Source organism: Alligator mississippiensis, chromosome 5, assembly GCF_030867095.1.
Source record: "Alligator mississippiensis isolate rAllMis1 chromosome 5, rAllMis1, whole genome shotgun sequence".
Classification (NCBI taxonomy): Eukaryota; Metazoa; Chordata; order Crocodylia; family Alligatoridae; genus Alligator; species Alligator mississippiensis.
Genome location: NC_081828.1, coordinates 65274197 through 65300426, shown reverse-complemented (window position 1 = coordinate 65300426; position 26230 = coordinate 65274197). Strand labels below are relative to the sequence as shown.

At 42.8% G+C, this 26230-nt stretch overlaps 1 protein-coding gene across 7 annotated transcripts in view; it reads left to right on the top strand.

Annotated features, from left to right (window-relative positions):
• The window catches only part of LOC102564273 (coagulation factor XIII B chain), a 58173-nt gene extending 33686 nt beyond the window's left edge, over nucleotides 1-24487 (top strand). For 6 of the 7 annotated variants that reach the window (XM_059728420.1, XM_059728422.1, XM_059728418.1 and 3 more), the window contains 6 exons: nucleotides 4908-5090; nucleotides 7207-7413; nucleotides 8251-8427; nucleotides 17399-17581; nucleotides 18641-18841; nucleotides 24262-24487. In XM_059728420.1, coding sequence (XP_059584403.1) covers nucleotides 4908-5090; nucleotides 7207-7413; nucleotides 8251-8427; nucleotides 17399-17581; nucleotides 18641-18840 — 950 coding nt within the window. In that variant the 3' untranslated portion in view covers nucleotide 18841; nucleotides 24262-24487. The remainder of the gene's footprint in view (nucleotides 1-4907; nucleotides 5091-7206; nucleotides 7414-8250; nucleotides 8428-17398; nucleotides 17582-18640; nucleotides 18842-24261) is intronic. The other variant, XM_059728419.1, reaches the window with a different exon arrangement.
• Nucleotides 24488-26230: the final 1743 nt, after the last annotated feature.

The window sequence follows — 26230 nt, the reverse complement described above, 5'->3', positions numbered from 1 at the left end:
ACAAGTAGATGATAATGGGAAGCTGCGTAAGGAGATTTAGTACATGGAACCAAAGGAAAGAGTAGGCCTGAGAGCAAGGTGAGGGAGACATGGGGAGAAGAGAGATGGAGATGGAGGAGTGGAAATTTGTAGAAACACAGAGAGACAAGACTGGGATAGAGACAGCATTAAAGGACAAGCAATTGGGGACTGGAAAGAAAGGTCCTATCTCTAGAAGTTTTCACTTTGCAACCTCAGTAATAGAGATGTGAAGGCCCCGAAAAAAACTTAGATGGATTTGGGGAAAAACCCTCTTTTCCCCTCATTTTTTCCAAGGCCTTTTGGGGGGTTTTCACCCCCCCCCCCAAAAGGAGGAAATGAAAAATTCTGGAAAATTAAAAAAAAACCCTCTTATGAAATATTTTCTTTTAGAATGATGAATCAATAGTTTAAGAAAAGGTGTTCATATATTGCTATCCTTTACTCCTCAAAATGTGTCCCTAATAACTATGTAACAGGAAGACATTTATGTAAGACTATCTACAGTATCAGATTATTACAATTCCTGTACACCAAGGACAAGCAGTACTGTACAACTGTCAAATGCAAGAGCAAGATGCATTTCTGTCCCTGGGATTACTGCCATTTTCACAAGAGAAGAAAGAAGGATTCAGTGCTTTCTTTGCTTGTGGACTTCCTCTATTGTTGACTTCGATTCAGAGGTTGGTGGATCTGCTCCTGTCCTCCTGACTAGGCCTCAAAGGACTAGGAGTGGCCACTGGCAGCAGCATCTATTTGTTCCTGTAGAGATTAGAAACAAGGAGCTTATTGCCCTGCTTGCTCAAAAGCCTCAGGAGAGGAGACAGAGCAAGTCAAAAGGTTTTGGAGTGGGAAGGAGCCTGCCTCCTCTTGGTCCTGTGATTTTGAGATCTGCAGAAACACGGAAGCAGCACAAAAGAGCTGAAAGAACGTATACTTCTTTACTGAAAGGTAAGAGTTTACATTTCTCTGAATTCAGTATATTAAACTATATTTTAGCTGCATTAGTATATTTTCATAGCCTGTATAATTCAGAATTGAATTCCTACTAATCTGATGTTTTGTGACAAATCACCCAACCTTAGCAGTGAGGTGAGGCCTGCAGGGCAGGGAAGTTGTTTACAGTTAACTTTGAAGAGGCCTCTTGTCCATCCATTACTAAATTTGCACAAGCTGTAGCATAGTGTTTATATATGCAAGCTAGCCACTAAATTACATTTTTCTTTTTTCTCCCTCAGCAAAATGGTGCAACCAACTTCTAGCATATGGAAGCATTTCCACACTGCAAGTTATTCTGAGAAAAAAAATTGATTTTCAAATACTGGCAGATGAAATATGCATTTCCAAATGCTACTAGGATGGCCAAACACATCCTTGTATCTAAGAAGTGTCCTGCACACATTAAAAAATCCTTCATGGGTACAAGTGAGGGGGAGGTAGCTCATGATAATGGCAGTGCAAGCAGCTCTTTCCAGCATTCTTGATCCAGAAGTCCTACTGTTGCTGCTGCTTCTCCTATAACATCAGCATCACTAAGGGTTGCCCAATCAACATCCTCAAGTAACCAAATATTGCAACCAACTGTATACAAAAGACTCTCAATAGCATCATTTGTAGACAAGATGACACCTGAAGATCAGGAACAAATTGACCAATCTCTTGCAAGAGCAATATATTGTTCTGGGATGCCATTGTCAAAAACTGAAAATGCTTATTGGCAGGAAGCTTTTAAATTACTAAGACCATCATATCATTTGCCCAGCAGACATTCTTTGAGTAAGGCTCTTTTAGAATCAGAATATGAATGTATAATGGAATCTGTACAAGGAACAATCAATGAAGCACTGTATCTTGCAGTACTTACAGATGAATGGACAAATGTGAGGGGAGAAGGAATCATAAACTTTTTGATAACAACACCTCAACCATTTTTTACAGAACCATTGAAACAGGGAAGAACAGGCATACTGCAGAGTATATCAGTAATAAAATATGTGAAGTCCTACAGAAGACTGGGTGTGGTAAATTATTTGCTTTGCTGACTGACAATGCAAGTAACATGAAAGCAGAATGGGAGATCATAATGGATAAATACCCACATATTATTGCAGTAAGATGTGCATCCCATGGGCTAAACTTGCTTCTTAATGACATCATGAAGATGGACACTCTGCAAAAGATCTAAAGAAGAGCTAAAGAAGTTATAAAACATGTAAAAGTTACTCATATTGTAGCTGCAGTCTTTAAGAAGCAGGAAGAAAAGAATGCTTTTGCTAAATAATAATAAATAGTGACACTCAAACTCTGTAGTAAAACTAGATGAGGTGGAGTGATGATTTCATTTGAAAGTTTACTGAAAAACAAAGAAGCTCATCAAGGAACAGTAGTAACTGAGAATCTTAAAGTACCCAGAAGTGTACTTGATGAGGATGTCTTCTGGGCTCAGCTGCAGAACTCCCTGAAGATTCTAAAGCCAATTTCTTTGGCAATCACTGCACTTGAAGCAGACAGTGCACTTTTGTCAAACATTCCTTACCAAATGGTCTGGATAAAATCAACTGGTTTTGAGAATCTAAGTGTATCTTTGCTTACAAGTACAGAAAAAAGAAAGGTGAAAGTCTTTGTTAACAGACGGGAAGAATTTTGTTGCCAGTCAATTCAGGCAGCAGCATATCTCTTGGATCTAAGCTTCAAAGGCAGAAATGTTAGTGATGATAGCAGTGCTACTGCATTTGACTGGATTACAAAGCAAGCAACACACTTAGGACTTGATGTTGGAAAGGTACTTTCAAATGTTGCAGAATACAGAACATCTTCAGGTATTTGGTCCAGGAATGCAGTCTGGGACTCTGCTAAGCAGATCCCTCCTGCAACATGGTGGCAAGGCCTTTGCACAACACAGCCTCTGACTCCTCTTGCTTCTCGCCTGCTTCAGATTCCTCCATCTTCTGTAGCATGTGGAAGAAACTGGTCTATGTTTGGAAATGCTCACACCAAATCAAGAAATAAACTAACCTGTGAAAGAGTAGAGAAGCTTGTCTCAATCCAGGCAGAGCTTCAGTTTCCAGAAGTCCATGAAGATGATAAAAATGAAGGATCAGACGAATCAGGAGAAGCAGAAACTGCTGATAGTGATAGCTCACCAAATGAGACTGATTAGACAGTTTCATGTAGCAAAATTTCTATTCAATCAGTCTTGGTTTTTTCCCCTTTTTTCTCAGCTCTTTTTCTAAAACTGAGTGCTTCCTGTACAGTATCTGCTTGACACTGTGGAGGAGATTAAGTCCAGAATAATAATAACTTTCTTTGCTTTACTATAATGTTGATGGTTTCTTCTATTTTCAACTTTAATTTTTGGCTGCTTCTCATAAACTGGCAACAGCTAAGAGATGCTAGTTTCCTTAGAGTTCAGCAGCTTGTAGCTCAATTTGTAACAAAAATTAAGAACATTTAAAAGAAAATTCAATTAGTACATTTGTAATTATTGTCTGAATAAACTATATTTTTAGATTTAATAAATAACCAAACATGATAAGTTTATGAGCAAACCAAGTTATACATAATACATTTTATGCTCTTGAAGTAGCAAAGTGAACTTAGATTTGTAAAGGGTGCTAAGAAAATAAGTATTGCATATATTTCAGTTTTCCTCAAAATTTCCATTTTTTTCTGAAGCAAACCGTTTTTTTTTCCCACTCTGACTGAAATGCAATTTCGTTTTGCAGGGTAATGCTGTGTGGTCATGATGTAATGAAAAGTCAGTAATGGCTACAAAAGACCTATATAAGGGCATGGGCACACTTGCCACTTAAAACTGTTTAGATGCAGCTTAAACCTGAGGCAGACAGACATACAAGCGTGCTAAATAGGTTTAAAGTTGCCCTAAATGGTTCAGAAATGTGCATGGAAATCAAGTACTATTTTGAACTGGTTTACTGTGAGCTGGTTCAATGTTTGGTATGGACGCTAAGCATTCCATGACATGGCTTTGATAGGTCCTCTAAGCATCCCACACCACATTTGCTCCTTCCTCCACCTCCTTCCACCCTCACTGCTGCAGCTGGCTGCTTTGGTACCCAGGCAGAACTTTACTGCCCTCTTTTTTCCATCCCTTTTCTTGGCACTTTATCAATGAGATCCCTTGCACTGCTTGTTCAAAAAAAAAAAAAATCTTTCTTACAACCAGCTCTGTCTTCATTCCCTACTTGACCACAGCCCCTCAGTCATAAGTCCAGTGGTGATGCGTAGGATGTGCACGGGGGTGCACATGCACCCCCTAAGAGCTCTGGTGCATCCCCTGTCAGGCCACACTCCCTGTTTAGGTGATGGGCAGGGGGGCAGGCAGGAGCACCGGTGACCCCCTGTGAGCGGCGCCTAGGGAGCAGGGCCACCAACAAAAGCAGCCATGCCACTTCTGGAAGTGGCCATGGGACTTCCAGAAGCAGCACAGCCTCTTTTTCGTGAGTGAGATTGGCTGTGAGGGGACCACCCCTCCCCTGGTCACTATGATCACCTGTGGGGGACTGCCACCCCAGTTGCTGACTAGTGTCGGGAGGGGAGGGGGCATGTGCCCCCTGTGACTCAAGAGGCACTGGCCGCCTATGCATAAGTTACCCAACCCCTGGTATCCCCAAAGCATTAGTGTACTCCCCACCAACTTTACCCACTGAAAGGCACGTAGGTGTGCCCTTAGCTCATTCCCACACCCTAATATAGGAGCCACTGCATTTGACACAGTTGTGACCCGGTTCCCAATCAGACACATTTTTAACAGTTCTCTTGTTATGGGTGGTAAGTGTTTCATGTAATATTAACCATCCTGCTTTGTGATGATCTTTCACATTTATCATATTTTGTAAGACATCTAACCCATTTTATCTTTCTTTAAGAGGCTAAAAAAAAATGCCCACCTCCGCCTCAGGTTCCTGGTGCATTGAAGGTAACAGAGATGAGAAACTATGAGAGTGGTGAAGAAATACCTTTCCAGTGTTTAGAAAATTTTGAAGCTTCTGCTGAAGTGGACAAAATCATGTGTAAAGATGGGAAGTGGCAGTCACCACCACGCTGCATTGGTCAGTCTGACAACTTATCTATATATTTTTAAAGGTTTTTATTATTTTATTTTTTAGCTACACTCAATCAGAAGAAATGTGCAACTGGTATAAGTAACAAGTCAATTGTTAAATCATTGTTATGCCCATGCACACAAAAGTTAGCAGTTTGTATTAATATTGGACACAACAAAGCAGTCTTCAGTAACATAATAAAAATGAAAAGAATGAAGTAATCAAACGATGATCATTATGCATGTACCCACTTATGTAGAGTTTGTTAATAATGGGTTATAATGAGCTAAAGCCTGAAAAGTGGGATTAGTTGTGGAAAGCAAAAATCTAATCTGATAGAAGTGCATAATAATTACTTCTCCCTGTGAGTGAAATAAGCACCTTCAAAAGATGTCAGGCAGTGAGCATTTAATACTTGAACATATTCAATCCTAGTGCCAATCACAAATGTACTATGGCAGGGTTAGTTATCATGTATTTGTACAGCATTTAGCATAACATGTCTCAGTCTTTGGAGATACTGCACTTCAGATTAATAGGCTTTATAATACTTATGGCTACATTATTTATGTTTCTTTTTCTAATTTAACATTTCTTCTCTCTGAGCAAGTTCTGTGACTACCTTTCCCTTTCTCCCCCCCCCCTTTCTTTTCATTGATCATTTCCCACCTTTTTAGAGACCCACTTTTGTCTCATGGCAAAATGTTTATAATGCCTTGTACAGTTGCACAATTGTGAATTGCTCTGGACTTCTGCCAATGCTGTCCCTGCATTGGCCCAGCGATTAATGAGTATCATTCAAGTCAGGAAATGAAAAGTGGCTGAATCTGAAGCTAGCCAAAACCTCTTAACCACTTTAGACTTTTTTTAAAGTCTCTTTTTTAATCTTCTAATTAAATGTAGCTTAGCTAAAAAAATAATGACATTTCTGCTAGCAAGCAGTGGACAAGAAAATTATTTCTGCATGTTATTTGATTCTTCAAAAGATAAACATCATTAAAATTGATGGAGGGTGTAGGTTTCAGGAAATTTGTATTAGGAAAAAAATGAAATGTTTATGGTGAGAGAGTTTGGGCTGGTATATTCATTCCTAGTTCATTATTCACTGTTTCTGTAGGACTAAAAGAGGCACGTGTAGCTGCAACCTCTATTTTCTATTCTCTGCTAGTGAATCCAACTCAAGTTCTAATCCTAAACTCATTATTCTTACCATATAATTCAGTTTTGAAGCAATTACATTCTCTGGTTTCTTTCCAACATTTAAATGTGAGAACCAAAAAGAACCTAGCTTCTACATAAAATTATATTGCTATATTTTCCATTTCTGTTAACATATTCATATTTATACTAGTAGGTCAGATATGATCCCAGCATAACATTATTTGAGAAATTTAGATTTTTTTCTTCAATATTCCGCTTCTATACAGAGCCATGAATGGTTTTAAATCTCTCTTTCTCAATTGTTAAACCTAGTGCAACTGTTAAACCTAGTGTAGTGCATTCACTCATTTTGAGTTGGTAATTAATTCGTACCTAAAAAGGAACATAGAAAATGTCATCACCGAAATCTATTTTTCAGAGTAACGTGAGGAATGAAAAGTTCTTTGGGCCTGCATTGGAGCATACTGACACAGCTCAGGAGGACTTGGCAAATAACTGATTTGTTGATCCTCTGTATGCCTGGAATACATCTATGCCATAATATTTGTAGAGCTTTCCCAGTAACAGTGAAAGTACATATATAGAGAGGTCTCTTGAGCACCAGCTCACAAAATCATTCAGGAGGGTGGTTCACCTTGACTGATGCTTGCAAATGTTAGTACTATTCCATTCCATTCTGGTGACCTTTAACAGAACAATTCTAGTTGTCTTCTTATAACGAGCAATCTACCCTAGACATTAGCATTGCATTTGATACATCACATTAGTATGATGGGATTTGCCTTTTTGCTGTCATTTGAAGCAAAGAGGTATCACAAATTTAGGAGAAGTCTTTTTATTTTTCCACAGCCTTAAAAGTTGTGGCGGTTTATTTACATTTCACTTTGCTTTTATATATTCCACAATGTTAGCTTTGATGTGGATTTGATGGTAACATTGTTCATTTCTCTTTTATGAATAGAAAAATATGTTTGTCGCTCACCACGCCCCTTGGAAAATGGTAAGCTCAGACAAGAGCATCAGAATCTAGGAATGGAGCAATCAGGACCAATAACTTATCCAGATGATGCTGTATTAGAGTACACTTGTAATACTGGCTTTGTGTTAAATGGAAGATCAGAGATTATTTGTAATATGGGAACATGGACTGCAGCCCCAACTTGTGATGGTAATTTAACAATGTAAAATTTCCAGTGGTACTCCACTAAGTGGAGAAGTCAACTATTTTAAACTAGAGGTTAAATTTTAAAATGGTAACTCCACACTTTCTCACAGGGTCTTTAGAAAAACACTTGGTAAAGACTTAATTGTTTTAATATTCTATATTTGTGTAGATTTATGTAAAATCTGGGTTATTTGAGGGAGATGCCTTAGGAAAGTACTGATTGAGTGAAGTCCTTACATTTTTTAAAGGAGGTTTGGTTTTTAAAACACATTTGCAAAGTAGATGTCCAGGGATACGGATTTCAGAACCTCACTTTACCTTGAACATTATGTGTGACCTTGGGCAAGGTCCTTAAATCTATGCCTCGCTATTTCATCATTAAATGGGGATAAGAGTAGTTCCTTGCCTCTACAAGGTTGCATGTTTATAAATCAATTACTGCTGGTGGGCTGCTTTGCTTTTATGATGAGGGCATCTATGAGATTCCCTAAGCACTGAGAAACAGTTATGCTGATACAAAGACATTCTCTTGCATAAGAGGTCAGAGACAGAGAAGTGACTGCAAATGCAATCCTGGGAGGGCAGGGAGGGGATATAAACTAAATTTCTTCAACAACCATCCCCTTGGTTCAAGACTTAGGGCCCTGGCTAATTTAGTTTTCTATTGGCTGAACTTCATTTAAATTAGCTATCACAGATATCCATACACCATGTTACAAAATGTTTAATTAAATAAACTTCATATAGTTTTAATTGTGACAGGGTTATTTTTACATGGCATGGTAGATATTTACCTGACATTTTAAATATATTTTAACCTGTTGTGTGGATCTTTTTCAGAAATGCCATGTGGAAAAGTTCCAAGTGTTCTCCATAGTCTCCCAAGGCGTGGAGAAAAGAATCATTATAAGGCTGGTATAACAGTACGTTATGAATGCAAACGAGGTTTTAAGATTCATGGAGAACAGAACATCATATGTCAGGCAGGAAATTGGACTAAGCCACCTACATGTGAAGGTATGGCATGCAATTTATTTCAACAACCTAATCTTTTATTGTTCTAGACACTAAAATAGTATAATGAGGTTCCAGACAGGGAGGGCCAATGAGTGATCTACACTTACTTAAAATGGACCCTCTCTAAGGTTAATCCTTTTGCTGATGAGGAATGATTAGGGATGTGTGAAGCTTCAGCCTGTGATTCAATCTGGAGAAGATTCAGCCAAATTCAGAGGCTGAATCACTGAATCCGGATAGAATTGAGAGAAGAAAAAAACCCTTCTGAATCAATTCAGAAAACATTCGGAAAAGATTTGGAGATTCAGAGGTTTGAAAGATAGTCTTTCAGGAAAACAGAAACTCAGAAGAGGAAGGGGGAGGCGGGAGACTGACATCTGTAGCTGGCCAATGATTGTGATCTTTCCCTGAGTCCCCTTCCAATCACAGTGTTCTGGGGGAGGGATGTAGAAACAGCATATATGCCTCTGTCTGCAACCTTTCTGTGCTTTTTGTGAGCTGTTTCTGCCTGAGGAACAGCATCTGAAAGGTACTAGACTGGCTTGGCTTCCTACCTAGTCAGGGCTGTGTGAAACTTCAGCTGGTGATTCAATTTGGAGGAGACTCGATTTGGAGGAGATTCAGTAGCCAAATCTCTGAATTTGAATTGAATCAGGGGACCAATCTAAAGGTCTGAACCAATTCAAAGCTCTCCAAATCTTTTTCAAAGATTTGGAGAGCTTTGATGATTCAGACAGTCCCTGGTGGCTGCAGCATGGAGCTGCAGCTGACTGAACTTATTAGTACTAGGCACAGGAGAGTGGGGTTGGGGGAGCAGGGAGGAGACCATGGGGGGACCCCTGCCAGCCCCCCCCCCCCCACTGCCTCCCCGGATCTGTCTCTGCCTGGCAGGACCGGTGAGCCCAGGGTTTTGTTTTTTTTTTCTTATAAGGGCTGGAGCTTATAAGGGCCGGGGCACCCATGGCAGGGCTGGGAGAGTGAGGGGGGGGAGTTGCGGAGCTCATGCAGAGCCCCCCACACAGTGTGAGGCAGTGGGGGCAGCAGGTATCACCCTCCCACCCGGCAGCACCCACTGAGCTGGAGCTTTTTTTCCCAAGTGCAGGGAGCTGAGGTGGGTGGGGCAGCCATTGCAGGGCTAGGAAAGGGGCAGGGGATGGGCCTGGCCTGGCTGATTTGGAGATTCAGCAGCAGCTGAATCTCCGAATCAGATTCTGGACAGTGATTTAAATCACCAAATTGAATCACTGTCCCCTGAATCGGCCAAATCTAAATCCAAAGGGAACATTAGCCGCTTTGCACAGGTCTACTAGTCAGTCTCCAGCTATTATCTCTTCTTGGAAAGGGCTAGATATAGCTTACTAACTAGAATCCCTCTACTTATCCCTATCCAATCCATTTAGTTTCAATTTAAATTTGTTCTTGTTGTTTCCGCACCACATTCACACACTTCTTAAAAAGAAAGCTGTGTCTTCCCTGGCAGTGAAACCCCTGCACCTATCTTCTTGAAGCTTGGCAGGCCCCATGCCCTCAGAAGGGGTTACCATACCTGCTGTTTCCATCCAAATATGCCTTAACACACTCACAACATGAGTTTAGTCAAAACAAGTAAAGCCAGATGTATGATGAAGGCATGAGAGCGGGTTAGGGATATTTCTCTTGTATATTTTTCGTGGGGATCTGGCACAATTGCATTCAGCCCCAAAAACCGGAGTGGGCACAGGAAAGGTGGAGTAGAGGCAGATCAAAGATTCCCACCCATTTTCTATGCCAATCCACAAAGTAGAAAAGGAACTAGGAAAAAAAAAACACATACACATATTCTGGTCTGATGCAACCATGTTCTTGTATGTCACAAAATGACATAGCTCGGGAGGTCCTACTGAAGGTTTAAAATTCTATAGGACATCACGTTTTGGACAGATATTAGAATCAAATAGGGACCTTTGATATTTATTTTTTATGTCTGATATTGATTGCTTGTCACTCAAATATGTCTGAGTACCTCTACTCAGAAACAATGAATACAATGATGTGGGAATAAATAGAAATCAAAAGTGGTTAAATTATTTGCATAATTAGTAAAAAGCTATGGGCTCACCAAATGAAATAACTCAATGTAGATAAACATTGTTATAGATTTCCCATTCCTGATACCAGTTTTCTAGAGCATAGCTGCTATTTATAGCGCTTACACTTACTTCTATAACTACACACAAAACTAAACTTTGCATGTGAATAGGATCAGGCCATAATGGGCAACTTACAGGTAGAAGAAATAGCCTTTTTGTAGAGCCCATAGCTCTTAATAGCTTGAACTATAGCACAGCCTAGAGATGAACCCTAGCAGATGTGCTATCTCAGTACACCAACTCCAGTCCAACTCCCTCAATACTCCAACTGCAGCCTGACTCCAGTCGCATAGAGTGGGAGTCAATGACCAAAGTCGCATAGAGGGGAAGTATCACCTCTCTGGACTGGCTTGAGATGCACCTTTGGATGCATGACAAGGTATGGCTGGCCTTGCTGGCTGCGGTCTGGCATTGGCGGTTCATGTTCATCTTGGAGTCAATAATGACTCCAAGATCCCTTTCCACCTCTGTGCTTTCAAGAAGGGAACTCCCCAGCCTGTATGTATGCTGTGGATTCCTTCTCCCAAGGTGCAGCACCCTGCATTTGTCTACGTTGAACCCCATCCTCTTCTCATCTGCCCACTTTTGTAGTCTGTCTAACTCTAGTTGCAGCCTCTCTCTCCCTTCAAGTGTGTCCACCTTGCCCCACATCTTAGTGTTATCAGCAAACTTGGACAGCGTGCTTTCCACCCCCTCATCCAAGTCGCTGATGAAGATGTTAAACAGTGCGGGCCCAAGGACCAAGCCCTGGGGTACCCCACTGCTCACATCTCACCAGGTTGAGTACAACCCGTCCACCACTACTCTCTGGGTGCACCCCATCAGCCAATTTTTTGCCTATCCAACTGTGCAGGCATCAATGCCGCAGTCACTTAATTTATTGATGAGGATGGGGTGAAAGACAGTGTCAAAGGCCTTCTTAAAGTCTAGAAAGACTATGTCCACAGAGATGCCATCATCCAAGGATTTAGTTACTTGGTCCTAAAAGGCAATCAGGTTGGTCTGGCAGGACCTGCCTTTGGTGAACCCATGCTGATTGCCCCTGAGCATGATCTCCCCTGCAGCAAAAGTAACGCAAACAGGGAACTCGTTGAAATGTGGATGGATCCAGATCTCTTGGGCTCCTATACATGTGCAGGAAGCCTGCTTCGATGCACTGTAATTCCAGTGCATCAGAGCAGACTACATTAATCCCACATCTCATGTCATATGTATCAGCTTCCCTGCACTGAAAATCAGTGGTGGGGAGCTTTAAACTAAATCTTATTCAATGAGCTTTAGTTCAAAGCACCACACCACCATTTTTCACATGGGGAGGCTGATACATGTGATGCTCCTGGTGCTTTTAATTAGTGTGACTATTGGAGCTGTGCTAATTAAAAGCCCCTCCCACCCCCAAGCCTCCCAGAGCACATATATAAATGCCCCTTGAGTCTCAGCCTAATCCCCAAGCTAAATTATCCTAGTTCTTTTAATATAAGCATATACAAATGGGAGTGCGATCCCAGCCTGGTGTTTGTCAACAACAGTATTGCTGAAATGTGGACCAAAGATGTTATGGACCATATTCCTTTCTTACAGTGTAGGCCAGTCACCATATATCATATTTAGTTGAATATAAGATGAAGTCCCCCGCACCGCCATTAGCATGGGGAAACAAGCCTTATCTAACAGTTGCACAGGAAGCAGAGAGGGTAACAGGTAGCTGCTGCAACTATGATTCTGGCCTGGAGCCCAGGTTGGGAAGAGCCAGATCTACAGCAGCCTCCTCCCCCCTGCTCCACTTTCCTTCTGTAGCTTCTGCCCCACTGCCAACCCCTTCCCTCTCTCTTACTCTCAGGAACAGCTCAGCTCTAGCTAGGGCTGTGGTCTCTCCTGGGTATGAAGCCCATGGAAACTCTTCCCCCTGCCTGGCCAATCAGTAGCACCAAAACTCTTGCATTGCCTACCTTGCCAATCAGTAGTGCTGACACTGCTGCATGGCTAGGCAAGGGCTAAGCTTCCACATGTTTTGCTCTATGACAAAACAGCCCAAGAAATGTCTGACAGCAAGGATGGAAGGAATGGGAAAAGGCAGAGACTGGGAAGTTTGGGAGGAGGGGCAGACCCTAGGGGTTGGGGAGGGATTTGGGCAGAAAAGGAAGAGACTGGGAAGAGTGGGAGGGGAAGGGGCTGTGGGGAGCTGGGGGTTGGGAGGTCCAAGTGCCAGGAGGGGCAGGAAGGCTGCAAGGGGAAGAAGTGGACAGGACAGAGGGAAAGGGGACACCTGACCTCTCTCCCAAGTGGGAGGGAGGGATTCAAGACAACCCTCCAATATTTAGATTCTATACCTGGAAAATTTTAACAATGTGTAAATTTTTCATACATAAAATCTAATTATTGGTGAATTGTCTTATATTCAGAGTCATCTTATAGTCAAGTGTGGCAGACTGGTTGTCAGGCTCACCGACAGCCCCAATTGTCAGCTTGAGCCCAAAGGGGTTGGGCTTTCATTGATGGAGGCAGTTTCCCTTCTCCACCAATCAGGGAATGGCAGAAAAAAGCCCTGACCTGACCCAGGGGCAAGGTAAAAAGAGGACTTGAAAGGGAACTAATCCCTTGAGTTCCCTGATTGGTTTGTTCCCAATCGGGGCGAATAAAAAAACAGCATGCCCAGCACATAGGAGGCTTCGATGTGGGACAATGAAGAGGGCTGATGAAGAGCTGGTGTAGCTGACCTGCAGGGTGGAGCAGTTTCCCCAAAAGTGCCCTGAAGACACATTTGACAAATGAGGAGTGGCAAGTGGCTGTGTCCCTGCCCTGCCTTGGAGGGAACTGCGGTGATGGTGCACAGATCAGTGCACAGAAGGTACAGGTGCGGTTAGGACCTCAGCAGCTGCATGAGGCAGCGCGGGTCTCCAACCCTGCACAGGGCAGGAGTGACAGTGCACAGACTGGTGCATGGAGGATCCAGGAGTTGACAGGACCCTGGCAGCTGCATGAGGCAGTGTGGGTTTCCAACCCTGAATGAGGCAGGATCCCAGCCTCCTTGGTGCACAGAGTCGTGCACGGTGTGGCTGCACCAGGCAGCTTGGGCCCTCCTGCCATGAGAGGCGACCAGAGGGATGACCACCCTCGAAGAGGCAGGATGCTGCGAGTCATGAGTTACCCAGAAAGGGGATTCCCACAGGGGACAAGGGGCCTTCCTCACTGTGGGGAATGAAGGAGAAGCCTCTGAGTCGGGGAGATTTGCCCGTAGGCACAGAAGAGAGCCTAGGACCCCTGTTTAAGGGGGGTGTCATAGTTACAGGGCCCTCCTAGTTCAGCAACCTGGGATAGGGTAATGATGTCCTATTAGGTAATGGGATCTTTTCCTTGGCTGCTATATCTTCTTAGGGAACAGTTACTGTGCCAATAGTTGTGGTCTGGTTATGTATGCATTTGGGATTCTGTTTGAATTATTGCATCCCTATTGCTGCTATATAAAAGGATTATAAGCTGATTATGTTCAATTGTATTGGTTATCCACATATGTGTTGGTGACTCTACTGATGTAACTTGATCATGTATGTTCAATTATTGTTCCATCACTGCTGGTTAGTCCTTATGTTGAATTGTTAATTAACCTGTGTTTTATCCTTCAGTGCTCCTTTGCCTGCTGCTAGAGGGCTCTGTTGAGGGGCAGTAGGCTGCAGTCTATTCAGAAGGCCACGGGGGATAGGCCTGTGCCAGAGTTCAGAGTTGAAAGAGCTATTGCTGGTGTAAACCTATATCTGTAAATAACCTATGAATGTGTGTGTGTGTGTGTGTGTGTGTGTGTGTAAGTTTATGGTTATAAGTTTTATATTATTTTGTATCATTAAAACTGTACATAGTTAAATATCACTGGGTGTCCTGGGTCTCTGCTCTGTAGGGAAAGGAGGTGAGATGGCCCATAGCTAGGCAGCCATGCTCCCCACAGCATACCTGCACCTGCTGACTTCCCTTGAATCGGAGAGGAAGTACTTTTCCGTGTACCACCCGGGTTGCACAAGTAAATACAGTAGATAAAAACTGCTGTTAAAAACCAGATTCAGCACCCTTTTGCTGCATTTTAATTTAAAAAAAAAAAATGAAGTGGAAAGGCTTTACCAAGGCCCTAGATGCTATCATACAGAAGTCAGTAGTGCACTATCACCAGAAAATAGTGCACACATCCTCAAAGAAACCTGTCCCAGGAGGCTACAGAACTAACTGTGCCATAACTATCAAACAAAATAGCCTATTGATATAGGAAATATGAGCCAGGGTATAAAGTGGATCCACTCACCGTGGAAAGCATCAGAGCTTGTGAAGAAGTGGTCTCAGCACTGATGGAGAAAAGATGGAAGTCAAGGCAGAACCTCACACAAAGTACAGACATGTCCCAAAACAGTATGGAAGCATGGACAGCCGTATGGAAACTTATCAATAGCCTGAGAAAAACACAACAACTTTAATAAAGACCAAGTTAGTGATAGGATGAACTCCTTGAAGGCTGATAAAGCAAAAAAAAGGATTCACTGATAAAAGACCAGGGAATGAATTACACTGAGGTACAGTACTCAACTAGCAAACTAATATGTGGAAATAAACTCCCTCAAGAATGGCAAAACTGATCACTTAAGATCAAGCTGGAATAAGGCTCAATTATTCCACCTCTTAAATCCATGTTAAAAATCTCTAAGATGTAGCAATCAAGAATGCATGTACTGCTAAAGCCAGAGAACGATGCTTCTGAACCAAAGAAATTTGGGCCTCAGTTTGAGCTATGTCTTCTGTAGAAATTCTATATAAGTCTCATCATAAATTGTCTTTCACTTCTTGTGGAAGCACCTGAACCCAGAGAGGACTAAATTCTGCCTGAGCGTGGCATATTACTGGCCAACTGCTGAACATCACTCAGTGCACCAAAAAAAGATCACAGGTCATAGGTATCATGTCTGCAGAGCTTTCAGCAGCATATGATACAATAAACCACCAAAGGCTTCTTGCCAATATCTATAGGATGATGAAAGATTATCACTGAACAAAGCCAATAGAATCTCTAACAGGAAACCAGTGATTCTACATCAAATGGTCAAAAAGCAGACCTGAAGTTTGAGATGAGGAAATTGCCTCCCTCAAGGGAATGTATTCATACCTCTACTAGTGAACATCTGCATGAATGACCAACCAGTGCATCCCAACACAAGAAACTTTATTTAGGCAGATAATACATCACATTTCAAGCCAAGGACTTTCATTAAGTCAAAGTGATTAACAACAGCTTGCTCCAGGACCTCAGCTTACTACACTAAAAACCAACCAGATACTGACCCAATTAAAATGCAAATGTAGCTCTCTCAGGTCTACAACTGAAAGGCCAATAAAAAACTTGATACAACTTGTTACCATTAACCCATTCCTGGAATCCAGTTGGTTTTCCATGCTTGTAAGTGATGTTTAAAGTCTCTGAAATTCTATTATATTATCAGTGTAGATTCAATGACAGTGTACTAGAGGGAAGCACCTAACATTGACCCATAGACAAAGGCAATGTGCTACACCTGTGGAAGAATAATCAAAAACACGACTACAACATGGGTGGCATATACCTGTCTGGATGGCAGCATGATGGACAAAGATCAGGGAGTCTTGGTAGATCATGGACTCAATGTGAGTCTGCAGTGTGATGCAGCAGCACAAAGGGCAAATTCAGTTTTGGAAGACATGGGAGGTGATGATGTTTCTCTACTCTGCACTGGTTACACCTCACCCAGAGGATTGTATCTAACTTTGGGCTCCACATTTTACAAAGGACATGGAGAAATTAGAGAGGCTCCAGAGGTGGGTGACAAAGATGATAGAGATCTCAGTAAGCAAGTCATATGGGGAGATACTTTGGTAGGCATATTCAAGTTGAGCAAAAGGTACTTAAAAGGGGACATGATAGCAGTCCAATTATAAGTTTATCAGGTTAGGTCAGATCCTATTTGCCCTTCATCCACCAAAGTTGTGGTGTACATAGTACTTATGGACAGTTTAGTAGTTTAGTATTCTATTTATCTCTGTGGGGAATTAGGATTGCCCTCTCCAACTGCAAGAAAGAACACTCCTAGCATCTTAGGCCACTAGCCTAATGGCTTGGTTGCCTGACTAGGGAGTAGGACACCTGGGTTCTAGGCAGGGTTTGCAGAATCAGTCTCATTACCAAGCAATAACATTTGTTTGGAAAGAACTATTCAGGAATAATAAATAATCTAATGTTTGCATCCGGATGGTCCCTGTACATAACCACATTCCTTGGATTTCTCTTTTTTTTGCAGATCAGCCATCTGTCAAAACAGAGCTTCTGATCTTAAAAATATAAATTACAAATGGGAAAAACCCCATAATGCCAAAACCTAATAGTATCAAAGCACAGGTATTCTGGATGGTTTGGGGCTTTATTTTGGGGGGGGGGGGGTTCTTTTTAATTTAAATTGGTATTTATATGCCCTAAGTGTCCTAAGCAGAGCCATGGATATGGAGGAGTTTTGTCCAAGCCTCCTTCCTTTTTCTTTGGAAGTCAGTTGGTTGAAATCAGGATGGTAGAATTAGTGGGTCTGCAATGCTTGGGAACTAAATTATCTTATACTACCACACATTCTCCATCTGAAACATGGCCCTGAATTAGAGGTTGAGACAGCTAGAGCCACTCGTTTTTTTTATTTTATGAAGAAATAATATTTTGTCAATTTGGCTTCAGTGATTTAATTTGGATTTGGTTTTCAAATACAACGATTATTTTCCCCTTTAATTGATCGTAATGATCTATTAAAGTTAATTAGTAGGGGTCATCTGTAACATTTCTGTTTTTACAGAATTTTTTGGAAAGTGTGGGCCCCCACCTGCTATTGAAAATGGAGATATCACTTCCTTTCCATTGAAACAGTATGATCAAGACTCAAGAGTGGAATACAAATGCCAACATCTATATGTCATGGAGGGGTCTCAATTTGCTACATGCAATGTAGGGGAATGGACAGAGCCTCCAACTTGCATAGGTGGGTAGAATGTTTTTTTAATAAAAATGTTTTGTGATGAGTTCTGTAGTGTGGTGGTTTTTAGTAGTGGGGTCCAAGTCAGCTGTCATTGATTCTGAAATTCCCCCCAGATTAAGGTTACAAACTTGATTTTAAAACAGAATGTGTGAAGGACATATTCTGGCCCTCAGTGTGGGTTATCAGAGGCATTAGCCCAACACTCTCATGCCCTTTGCTACTGTGAAATAATGATACATGGTCAGCATTTCCAGCCAGTCACCCTGAAATTACTGCTTTTTTCCTTGCATACCACACCCCCCCAAATAAGGCATGCATCTTATTTTTGGAAAGCAGAATTTTTTTTTTTAAATCGCTTTTTCAGAGCCCAAGCTGAATGCTAGTGACATGCATCAACTAATTCACTGGTTGCCTTAGGCTATAGTGTTAATACTTTTACCACCCAGCCAAAAGCTGCTGTGAATTCAGCAGCAACTGTGTGAAGGTTAGAACTGGACTCCACCCTTCTTGTTTGCTGGTCCATAGAAAAGTAGAAGCCATTACTGCATGGTATCTTCATGCGTCCATTCAGACAAAGAAATCAGCTTCCCCAGTAGAGACATGCATCCCAGTTTTGAAATACCATTTTTTAAAGGAAAAAGTGTAAGTTGCATGTGAATAAATAAATAATTCATTAAATTGTCAAAGGATTTTAGTGATAACTGGGCTGGCACTGGCTACTGTTCTTGTGTCCTCTCTAAGTGGCAGTGCCCAGGGTTGGTGCCTGGACTGCCCACCCCTACTTAGGTTAATGTCAGCTTTCAACAATTAGTGCTGAGGAAGGTGTGGCTGAAGCATATCGTGGTGCATTGACCCCCAATTGTTCAGTTCTGCAAATACCAGAAGGACTCCTGAAGGCTTATCTCAGGGTCATACCTGCTCTCAAAACCTCAGCTGCTCCAGCACAAATCTTCCCTGAAAATATTCTTCAACCTAAAGGGTTTGTAATATAAGATTGCACAAATGAAATTTCCCATGGCAAAGCCATGTGTAAACAGTTGAATTATATGTTCCTGTTTCCAGAGCCCTGTACAGTATCTGAAGAGGATTTGGAGAAAAACAATATTAAGCTGAAATGGACTCCAGTAGGGAAATTATATTCTGCATCTGGAGATTTTATAGACTTTGTTTGCAAAGAGGGATATGTGAAGGATCCAACATCTCCTCCTTTTAGAGTACAGTGTCTAAAGGGGAAATTGTCATATCCTCAGTGTAGCCTCTGAGGTAAGTAAATTTTAAAGACACTGTTAATTCATAGCTGTGTATGTTTAAAACAATTGTATAGTGCTGCATGCCATGTGAAAGGGGCAACAAACAGAAGCAATATTATCAGAGCATTAGTTGCGTTGGAATGATCGAATCTACCCCCTCAGTGATCTGCTGGTAGAAAAATGATAGAAAATGTTTGTAAATGTCCTGCCTCACTCAAATTCTCTGGTTGGCTCCTCCATGGGACTGATTTATTATGAGAGACCCTGAGAAGCTGTTTATTTTATGTTCTACAAGTCCTTGCAGTAGCTCATGTCTGCAAGGAAGTTTCATCTTGACTGAAGCTTTGCTGGTCTACATTCTTTCCTAAGAAACCTTATGACTCATAAAATGTTGGTTGCATCACTTTGTCTACCTGCTCCAACACTGCTGCACATGCTTACTGTTTGGATACCATTAACAGTGTCATATATAAGTTGTTACATCAGCCTGGGAAAAGGGTGGGAGAGAACAGCAGAGGTAACACTAAGAGGGCACTCTGAATAAATTAGTATTTTTGTTCTATATACTTAACTCCTTGGTCATTTGAGAACAACACACTGACTGAGGGTATTGCTGCTGGGCTTGCACAGACATTTAGTAGCTACTGTCCCCAAAGAGATCATGTAGTGCTGTTTGGAAAACTCCACTTTCCTGTTTGGAAAATGCCACTTGTTTTTTCATGGTATCTCCTGATTAATGTGTTATGTTACTTGCTTCTGGCCATCTTTGATTTCTGTGTTTTCTACCATTATCACAGTTATATTGATGAATAAATCCCTGATAAGTGAGATAGGCCTACAACTCAACTTTTATTGTTTGCCCCAGTGCACAAGATGTAAACTTTTCCTGTGTCTAACTGAAAGCAAAGCACATGTTTGTATTTATATTATTGCTGAAGAAGTCAGACACTAGGAAAGATGATATAAATGCTAGCAACAGGTCTTTTATATAGAGGGTTGCCTTGGGTCTCCATAATTCCATCTGTATTTCCTCTATATGTGTATGTGTAACCCTTGTGCCAGGGACTGGTTGGCAGTAAGAATGGCCAGATTCACATTTTGGGGTACCAGTAGCAGGTGAGGGCCAACACCTTCCATCAGCCTCTGAAATGAAGTATATAAATCCAGAAATACATCATAATTTCTTTCCAGCATAACTGTAAAAGGAGAAGTGTTACAGATGACCCCTACCACTTTACTTTGATAGATCTTTACAATCAAAGGGGAAAACAATCATCCCATTTCAAAACCAAATCCTTATAGCTATGTCATTGAAGCCGAAGTAGACGTAGCTTTGAGTTTAAATTGTTAAAATATTGCTAAAAACATTGCTAAAGCTAACTGCCAAAACATACTAGCTGACTGAGCATTACATCACCTTAGTCTTGTCCAGTCAGGGAGTGCCACAGTCCAGTCTCTCTCTTAACCAATTGGCCTGAAGAAGGCTTTGCTCCCCCTGGCCAATCAGGCCAGAGTATTTTACATGTCCTACCCAGATACAAAGCCCTAGCTTTCTATGAGAAGAGCACATGGCTAGAACAAGGGAGGCCATCTTGCCCATATGCCAAAGGAGAAAAGAAAAGAAAAGAAAAAATAAAAACAGAAAAAACCACAACAGCAAGCAGATGCACACACAAGTGTGCATGGGCATTACATGTGTATATTGTTAACTTGAAAAAATATCTCTGAATGGCCAGTTTCTATGTTTTTGTTTAATACCCTTGTAACTGAGGTCAAACTAGTTTCCTGTGATTTTGGAAAGTGCTAGTTAGTCAAAATTTATGTCCAGCGTGAAATTACAGATTCAGAGGGAAAAGATTCTTTAGTTATCTTCCCACTGAACTGAAATACCTCCTAATTACCTTCTGTTTTTCCTCCTTAATTTCTTGGCCATGCTAACAAAGCTAGACCTCTTTGTATTTTCTTTAATGTTTGTGACTTTAGCATAAGTATATACTTACCATATAGACAAGGTTCTTTGGGTAAATTTGATATCTTTTACCAGGGTTGTCAACTGGGGACATGCGTACCCCCAAGGGTACTTAGAAAGGCCATAGGGGGTATGTACAGGCCAGCAGATGAGTGAGTATGGAGCGCACCCTAGGGTGCAGCAGTGGCACCTCCCCTGGCACATTCCCATACTTTGCTTCTTACCATGGGAGCAGAAAGGGGAGGGGTGCACTGGGTGCTGCTGGCCCCATGCTGCACACTGCAGTGCCCCTCCCCTCTCTGTGCCTGTTCCCAGGAGCAGGGCCAGGGTGGGTGAGGGCAGTGGTGCCCCTCCTCAGGCTGCATACATGCTACCCAGACAGCCAGGCAGGGGAGTGGCTTGCACACTGCAGCCACTAATGCCACTGCCCTCTGCCACCGCCATGCCCCATGCTGCTTTCCCGTGGCCGGTCGCATGTATGGCTCTGCTGGCTGCTGACAGAGGAAAGCAGCACAGGAAAAGTGGAAAGTGGTACAGGGCATGGTGGCGGTTTTGCGGGCTGGTGGTGGTGGTGGCCACCACATATAAACCCCCTCCCCAGCTGGCCAGACAGGCTGCATGTGTGTGGCCTGCAGAGGGTACTGCTGCCCTTGCCCGCTTGGCTTCTGTGAGCAGGCACAGAGACCCCTCCCCCCCAACCATTCTTGATCTGCGCCCCCCGAAACCCCCTCCCTAACCCACACTTACCTGCTGGGGCAGGGGTAGAGGTGTATGTGTCTGGATCCGCATGTGTGTGTGTCAGTGTTTTCATGTCTGTGTGTGTGTTTCTATATCTGTGTGTGCATGTCTGTGTCTGCATGTGTGTGTCTATGTGTGTGTAAGGTATGAAATGCATCAAAATACCGAGACAAGGTTATTTGGGTGAATCTGATATATTTTATTAGACCAACTTGAATAGTTGGAAATTTTTTTCTTAGCAAGCTTTTGGGTTTAAAAGCCCTTCGTCAGGCTGAGGAAGCATCTGCAGATGATTTGTGTTTTTCCTGAATGGAAGAGCACTTCCCATGTCAGACCACACAAGCTCCATAGGGTTACATAATTCAATAATTCTGATAAGTAAAACTGAGGCTACAATGCACACATTTATTTTATAAACAATTTTGGTTGTTTACTATTTGCTTTTTTATATTTAAATCATAAGTGAAGACCTTTATATTATGACTCTATCGTATAACCTAAATTCTGGAATTTACATTTGAGTACACTGGTATTTAGTAAGGATGTGCAAAGTGGGCCCTATTCAATTCAGATTCAGATTTGGCCCAAATCAGAAACAGTGATTCGATTTGTTGATTCAGATCACTGAACCTGATTCAATTTTGCTGAATCTGTGATTTGGACATAGACACAGCTTTACAAGTTTTTTCTACATACCTTGAGGTACCAGCACGGCTCAAGATTGCTGTGATGTTGGGGTTCATGAAGCGTCCCACAGGAGTGCAGGGGTCCCTCCATGTGCTCAGTGGTGAACCTGGAAGTGGATCAGAAGTACTTCCAGTCCACCTCCAGGTCTGCTGGGGAGTACACAGGGGGTGCCCATCTCCCCTCTGGCTTGGCAATCGGCCACAGGGGACACCAGGTGCCCCGCCCCCACTCTGAGACCTAGGAGGCACCAGTCACTGAGCCAGGGGACTCCTCTGTGGACCCGGAAGTGAACCGGACGTGCTTATGGTCCACTTCCTGGTCTGCTGCCGAGTGTGCTGGAGAGCCCCCTGTGCTTCTGTGGGACACTCTTTGCGCCCCAGAATCACAGCACTCACAAGCCCCTGCTACCTAGAGGTATGTATAAAAACCATTTAAAGCTGTCTCTATGTCTGAATCTCTGAATCTTTCCAAATCAATTCAGAGGGTTTGGATTCAATTTGGAGAGATTAAAGGGTCCTCTGATTTGATTCAGATTCGGAGATTCAGCCACTGGATTAGGCCAGATCTCCGCTGAATTGAATCAGGGACCGAAGCTGCACACAGCCCTAGTATTTAGTTTACTCCAAACCTTTTGTCAAAATACCATGTACAGGACTCCTAAAGTTTGCCTTGTGGTTACCTAGGACTGTAAAGTGGCTGCCAGCCTGGCTCTTCTTGCCAGGCAATCAAAAATTGATAGGACTGCCTACAGAGCACCACTACTGTTTCTTTAATCTTCCCTCACAGTATTCCTTTTAGTCTCAGGAGAGAGCAGTATTTTAACCCTTTTCATCTTAAACATTTGCTTGGCTTCCAGGGTTTGTATTTGCTAAACAAACAAACAAAAACAGACATTTAATGAATATGTAGGTCTTTCTGGGTTTGTTGCATTTGAATTAGAACTTAATGATAGATAAAGATACTTTTTAACATACTTAATGATGGATACAAAGGCTCTGTTTGTAAGTTGATGCTTTCCTTTCCAAGCCATTATGCTTCTGAAAAAAAAATTCTCCCAACTTTTTTCAGGACCAAACTACAAGTCATCACTGCTAGCACTGATGCTGATTTCGCACTGTTTCTGCTCCTCAGTGATACTTACTAATTCCCAGAGATGATATTTTCCCAGCCCCAGAAAAGCTCTTCAGCTGCATGGCTTTAGCTTCTCACCATGTCTTGTATAATATCTAGTCTAGGGCTTTTTTTTTCATGTTCTCATCTATCACTAAAATTCAGGACTAGTGAAATATTTTTTTGCATAGTCTGAATGGCAGATGGCATGCCTATAGGGGAAAGATGCGCTTTTCTGGGAAGGCCCAAATCTCTAGCTTAACATGTCATCTCATATCTACTGATGATGGAGAGACATGCTGTAGCTCAGCTCATTCTGCTTTTCTCTCTTCCACTGGAGGAAAGAATTACTGATCATCTTCACATGATAGGATCACTCCCATGTCACTGAGTAAATATGACAGCACTCATATATTACAGTGTGAGAAATTATACCTTCTTTATAGTACTGTGGAAATACACATAAATAATTCCTTTCTCCAGATAAAGGAAATTCAGCTGAAAGCACCTGATAGAGAACTCTGGTAGGAAATGGATTGGGAGCTTCATCTATAAAAATTTCATCATATTCATCATATTTCAAGGTTAACAGTCTCCTAATGACTGATAAGGTGCAGTAAAGTATATGAAAGTAATTTACAAATATTTGTCCCTGTACTAAATTCTACTGCAAGTGAAATGTTTTGTTTTTAATATAACCACTTTAGTTCAGGGAGTAAAGTTATATTTCATGGGGCATGTTTCTATTTACTTTCCAGTATCGGTTGAAATCAACCAGTGAACCACTGTGCTTTTTTTTTTTTTTTTAATTCCTGTAGCTGTGTTGACATTAACATTCTTTTTTGTGAGGAGTTCATACGATACTTCTGTATTAGGTTTAAAAATTTAATATAATTAATAAGCTTCTCATTGTATTGTTCTAACACTAGCAGGTACTTCAGAATGAATGAAGAGAAGCATCTACGAGCTCATTTGAATTCTGGATCTGAATCCATTGACCAGCTATTTGAAATTTGCCCATCTTACATCCTTCCTCACGATGGCAGCCAAGAGTTTCTTCTGAACTGATATATGTATTTACTTTTTTCTATCTGTGGTTAAGTCGTGTGTTGTTAAAATTTATTTTCAACAAATAATAAAATAGTTAAGAAGCAATGAATAAGTTTGATTAGGTTTAGTCAACTCAAATTAAAGGATTTTATGGTATTTGGGAAATAATTAAAAAAAATGCTTGGACAGGTTGTAGCAGCATTTCCTATCTGGCCCAGGAGAGAAAATGCTTGACAATTCAGCAGTAACTTCCAATTTGGGATACTTGCAATGTAATCTCCATATAAAAAAAAATCATTTTGCATGTGTACAGCTGAATATTAACATCTACCGAAGCATGCTCAGCTGTATTTGCAGCTATTCAGTGTTTTCAAATATTTAATCCTACACAACCTACAACATATATAGTCATCTAGCAAATTTTGATAAGTGTCCCAGGGACGCCAGGGTTAGGAGGAAACCCTGGGGCAAAACCAGGGGGGAAGTAAACACTTACTTACCCCACACAGAAGCCGGAGGGAGCAGGGACACGCACGCGGGAAAACTGCCAGCGCGATTTGTAAACCGTGTTTATATCCAGCTGGGGCCGGGTGACGTCAGCAAGAGACGATACCCATCAGCAATAAAAGGCGGCCCCGGGAGCGGAGCAGCCCGGGAGGTGGGGAAAGCCCGCAGGGAACCCCGAGAGCGGGACCCGCGCCTGCGGGGCCCGTGTACCCAGCCCAACGGGGGAAGTCATGGCAACGGCAGCAGCAGCGGCGTCAGCAGCGGTGGTGAGAACGGCAACGGCAGCTGCAGCAGCGAGAGCCACTCCATTAAAGGAGCCGGCGAAGAAAGCTGCAGCTACAGCAGCGAGAGCTGCATTCTTAAAGGAGCCGATGGAGAAGGTGGAGACGACGTCGGCAGCAAGACGAAAGAAGGAACTGGCTACGGATCCGGTAAGGGAGTGGGCAGCGTAGCCAGTGAGGAAACCAGCAGCGGACCCGGCGAGAGAGCCGACAGACGGGCCAGCGGAGGAACTGGCAGCGGGACCGGCGAAGGAGTGAACGCTGGATACGAGGCTCCCAGAGAGCGGGAGCCACGGTTCTGGAAAGTAGACACCTGGGGGAGTTGGTGGCCTTAAACCACCAGACGGACTTTGAGCCAGGGCAGCCCGTCGATCGGGGCTTAGGCACCCGGGTCAGATCCCGTGCTAGGCATGATAGAAGGGCTTGACTTTCTGTTTTGTTGTTATCTTTCCTTTAGGATCTCTCATTTTGTGTTGCGGTGGCCTCAGGTCAGTATAGGCTAGGGGCAGCAGGGAATCAGGGGGTGTGAGTCCCTCAAGGCGGATTCCAGCCTGGGAAGCTTGGTTCTCCAGAGTGGGGACCACTGGGAGGCACGGGACCGAAAACACAGCGGGGTCGCCAAAGGAAGGCCACTGGGAGACCCACAGCAGCAGGTGGTGATTGGCCAGGGTGTAGGGGAGGTTGGAGCTCCGTGAGTGCCCGCCGAAGGCGTGATGGCCCTGGAGGCCGCGTCAATGGAGACCCCCACCACTGAGGTTCCATCCGAAGTCGTGGCAGGTGAGGTTAGGGGGCCTCCCGACACCACCCGAGGCACCTTCCGGGGTCCTCTCATAGGCTCGGGGCAAGCTAGAACAGCCACCCAAGCGAAGGCAGCTCGAGAGTGCCTAGTCGAGCAGAGGCGGGCACAACGTGGTGCATTGGCCGGGAATATGGAGAACCCCGACTTGGCACCTTATGCCAACATGCAACCCACAGCTATGGGCCCCACCAATGTCCTGGGACAGAACCTACAGGTTCTAACCCAGATCCTGGACTCCCAGCAGCAAATGATGGACAGGCA